The sequence below is a fragment of the Miscanthus floridulus genome, chromosome 2 (genome assembly GCF_019320115.1).
Source record: "Miscanthus floridulus cultivar M001 chromosome 2, ASM1932011v1, whole genome shotgun sequence".
Lineage (NCBI taxonomy): Eukaryota > Viridiplantae > Streptophyta > Magnoliopsida > Poales > Poaceae > Miscanthus > Miscanthus floridulus.
The window spans coordinates 152188084-152192029 of NC_089581.1; the positions used below are offsets into that span (position 1 = coordinate 152188084).

Below are 3946 nucleotides of genomic sequence, written 5' to 3' on the forward strand. Positions count from 1 at the left end.
CGTGAGGTGGCTTCCTAAAAAGAAAAAACCCACATTCCACATTGTTGTAAAAAAAAAAACCCCACATTCCACAGTGCCAGTGCCAGTCCCTGTCCGAGTCCACCGCACCGCGTCCCGGTCCCGCCCTCCATCGCCACGCGCACATCACTCCGGTTCGCCTGTTACACGGGCTGCACGGATGGCCCTCGCGCGCCGGTATAAAAGTACTACTTGGGTGAGCTTAGCCTGCCCTGGCAAAGTGGCAAGCTGGCCACCGCACACCCAGACCCCATCCCGAACGCAGAAGATCCCGTGCCAGACAGCGGCAGCGCGGCGGCGACGGTGTGTGGACTAGACTACGAATTGCCATCAATCCAGGCATCCCCGTGCACCCGTAACCCCGCTGACGCCGGCAATGGCGCGGCTCGTGCTCTCCGAGTGCTGCGGCCTCGCGCCGCTGCGCCTGCGCGCCGGCCGCCGGGGCGCCGCCATTGCGGCGCCGTCGCCCCCCGCGCTCTCCGCAGCGGCGGCGGTCCCGGGCCGCCCCGCGTCCGCGGCCATCCACCGCGACTGGGCGCTCCGCGTCTCCGCGCCCACCCGCCTCACCTCCGCCGTCGAGGAGGACAAGAGGAGCTCCCCGCTCGGGGAGGAGGACGTGGGCGCGGCGGCCAGCGGCGCCGCTGGCGGGGAGTTCGACCCGGGGGCGCCCCCGCCGTTCGGGCTGGCGGAGATCCGCGCAGCCATCCCCAAGCACTGCTGGGTCAGGGACCCCTGGCGCTCCATGAGCTATGTGCTGCGCGACGTCGTCGTCGTCCTGGGACTCGCCGCGGCGGCCGCGCGCCTCGACAGCTGGATCGTCTGGCCGCTCTACTGGGCCGCGCAGGGCACCATGTTCTGGGCGCTCTTCGTCCTCGGCCACGACTGGTACGCCTCCACGATCCACTGCAAGGATTGGATTTTCATGCGAGTTTTAGCTTTAGACTCAGGTCTTTGACTTCTGCCGCGCATGTCTGCTGTTTGCAGTGGACACGGGAGCTTCTCAAACAATCCCAAGCTGAACAGCGTGGTCGGCCACATACTCCATTCCTCCATTCTTGTCCCATACCACGGATGGTAGGAGTACCCACGTTTCTTATGCTTGTTAGTTTATGTCGAGGATTGTCGTTGATGTTAAGGAAGGACCTGTCTTTGAATGGAATTTCAGGAGGATTAGCCACAGGACGCACCATCAAAACCACGGCCACGTTGAGAAGGACGAGTCCTGGCACCCGGTAGGTTTCCTGTCGCTCTCTCTTTTGGTGGAGCTTGAGAAGCTATGCTGATGGTGCATGTCGATGAATGGTGCTTGATGGTTTCTCGGATTGTGATAACTTGCAGCTACCAGAGAGGCTGTACAAAAGCCTGGACTTTATGACTAGGAAATTGCGGTTCACCATGCCGTTCCCCTTGCTCGCATTCCCGTTATACCTGGTGAGGCTAAGAACATGTCTATCGATGACGCATGAATTGGATGAATGGACGATTTTGTTTTATAGCGTGGTAGTGGTGCTAAATTCCTGCCCTGCGGGTTCATGTGTGTTATGTAGTTCGCAAGGAGTCCAGGGAAGACAGGATCACATTTCAACCCAAGCAGTGATTTGTTCCAACCTAATGAAAAGAAGGACATCATAACATCGACGGCGTCCTGGCTGGCCATGGTTGGTGTTCTGGCTGGTCTCACCTTTTTGATGGGTCCTATTCCGATGCTAAAGCTCTACGGAGTCCCATATTTGGTAAGAGCGACATGTCCTCTTCAGGCCCAACTTCTGCAAAAATATAATTTTAATGGGTGGCGTCTGTGGTGCTGGAAATTTATGTGGCTGCTGCTGGTGTGTGTAGGTATTTGTTGCTTGGCTGGATATGGTCACATACTTGCACCATCATGGCCACGAAGACAAGCTTCCCTGGTACCGTGGAAAGGTGATTATTAGCAAAGCAATTTTCCAATTTGTTGATATTTCAAGGTCACTGTAATCTTCAAAAACTATAGTTACTTCCATTTTTGGTTGGTTAGAAGCTTTTGAATGTTTACCTCAGCTATGTCAGGACGTTATTAATCGCAGCGAATTGTTGAATCATAATGCATCCTATCCTAGAAATGGAAGATGTGTAAGGACACACCATACGAGAAATGTTAGATGCGCAATGACTTCCTCTCCTTTTGATCTACCAGTATTTTAGATGAAACTGGCTGCTTTCCATGGCGCCATTTGACTTCAGTATCTGTAGGCTATCTGTTATTGCTGGTAGATACATGTTTGGTAGACTGATAGGCTTCAACATCTGGACTCACTTTGTTTGCAAATGGCCAGCTTGACTGAAACCTTAAATAATATAAACCCTAGTGGTGGATATTACAAATCAAAGTTCTATACTTTCTGGTAATTTTCTGGAGTAAGACCTAATTGGAGGATGCTATTGTACTATTGGACAAAAATGTCTATTCCTGTTTTGTCGTTTTGAGGGGAAAAGATGGAGTAAGTTTGTGTTTTTGTCACTTTTACCGAGTATAATGCTAGGTCAGCCTATATTATATAGTTTTCACTTTACTTTTCAGATTACCGACTGCTGTTAATTTACAAGTGTTTCTATCCTGATTTCTCCTTTTGAAGATAGATTGGTTATTGATACCACGTTGTCCTTTTCTATATTATTAGGAATGGAGTTATCTGCGTGGAGGACTGACGACACTCGACCGGGACTATGGATTGATCAACAATATCCATCATGACATTGGAACTCATGTCATCCATCACCTTTTCCCTCAAATCCCGCATTACCATCTCATTGAGGCGGTAAGAGTTTCCCCTATTATTGCCTTTTTCTTTTTTATAAGTTTCTTTGCCTAGATCATAAGACCTGTTCTTGGATGACCTGCAGACTGAGGCAGCAAAACCAGTTCTTGGCAAGTACTACAAAGAACCAAAGAAGTCGGGTCCTCTCCCGTGGCACCTATTTGGGGTGCTAGCACAAAGCTTAAAGCAAGACCAATATGTTAGCGATACTGGAGATATAGTCTATTACCAAACTGACTCTGCACAAAAATCTGATTGACACAGACTATAGAACGTAGCGTATTCTTCATTTTTCTCAGGGGGGCTGTGCCTGAAGAAGACCTGACCAGCCTCCCGGGACCTCGGATTGGTGTGACTGGGTACGTCAATTCAAGAATGTAAGCTAGTATAAGAATTATCATGTATGGGAGGGTAAATGTAATTCTTTCCAATGATCGAAGACGGATGCTGCTTCCGATGTAACAACATGTGATTCTTTGGACAAGAGGCATACTATATATTACAGTAAAGAGTGAAAAAAAGAGAGTTAGCTACATGAAAGGCTTTCCGAGCTCTGCATGTATACCTCTGATGTTTCAGCTGCCCTGAGTGCGACATGAGCCTGATCGTACGACAGCGAAACGCCTTCTTTGGCATGCTCACGCGCTAATGCTTGCTGGAAATCAGTAACACTGTATTCTCTTTCTCTCTTGGCAAGGGAGAGAGCAAAGCGATGGGGTTTTCAGCAGTTGGAAAAGGGCCCATCGCTGTCACATTTTTTTTGCTGCCCTCGTTTGCGGGGAAGCCTGAATGGTGGTGGCAGTTGCACTTGGAGTGGAGTTGAGTCCTGGTGGGATCCGTTCCAATACCAAGTGGGTTCCTGTCGTTTGTCACTACTGGCCGGAACCCAATCCAGCCCGCCCTCTTCTGTTCCCCGAAAAATCTGCACCCCATCTTATGGTGTGTGTGTGGCTGCCGTTCAAGGCTTCAAGCTGCAGGGCCCAGCGCAAGTTCTCCTTGTCGAATCAAACCAAGGCCATGTCGACCCGTTTGGGGGTGGACACGCCTTGCGTAATCCGCGAGATGTCCGTGCCCCTGCACCTGCATGTTTTCGGCAGGAACTCAGGATAGGCCGGCATGAGCTTCCCCCGGCT

The 3946-nt window shown here is 51.0% G+C and overlaps 1 protein-coding gene across 1 annotated transcript; it reads left to right on the forward strand.

Annotated features, from left to right (window-relative positions):
- The first annotated feature begins 234 nt into the window (after positions 1–234).
- Positions 235–3391, forward strand: LOC136533113 (omega-3 fatty acid desaturase, chloroplastic-like). Its single transcript, XM_066525680.1, has 8 exons — positions 235–903; positions 1003–1092; positions 1184–1250; positions 1357–1449; positions 1566–1751; positions 1858–1938; positions 2676–2813; positions 2899–3391. Exons 1-8 carry the CDS (start codon positions 395–397, stop codon positions 3070–3072), a joined length of 1338 nt encoding a protein of 445 aa, XP_066381777.1. The 5' UTR covers positions 235–394; the 3' UTR covers positions 3073–3391.
- The last annotated feature ends 555 nt before the right edge of the window (positions 3392–3946 follow it).

What these genes read in the sequence shown, in the direction of transcription:
- LOC136533113 (XM_066525680.1), top strand. Translation starts at nt 395, where the DNA reads ATGGCGCGGCTCGTGCTCTCCGAGTGCTGCGGCCTCGCGCCGCTGCGC. An exon ending in TCGCATTCCCGTTATACCTG is followed by an intron (nt 1,450 to 1,565) that starts GTGAGGCTAAGA and finishes TGTGTTATGTAG; the next exon opens with TTCGCAAGGAGTCCAGGGAA. An exon ending in ATTACCATCTCATTGAGGCG is followed by an intron (nt 2,814 to 2,898) that starts GTAAGAGTTTCC and finishes GATGACCTGCAG; the next exon opens with ACTGAGGCAGCAAAACCAGT.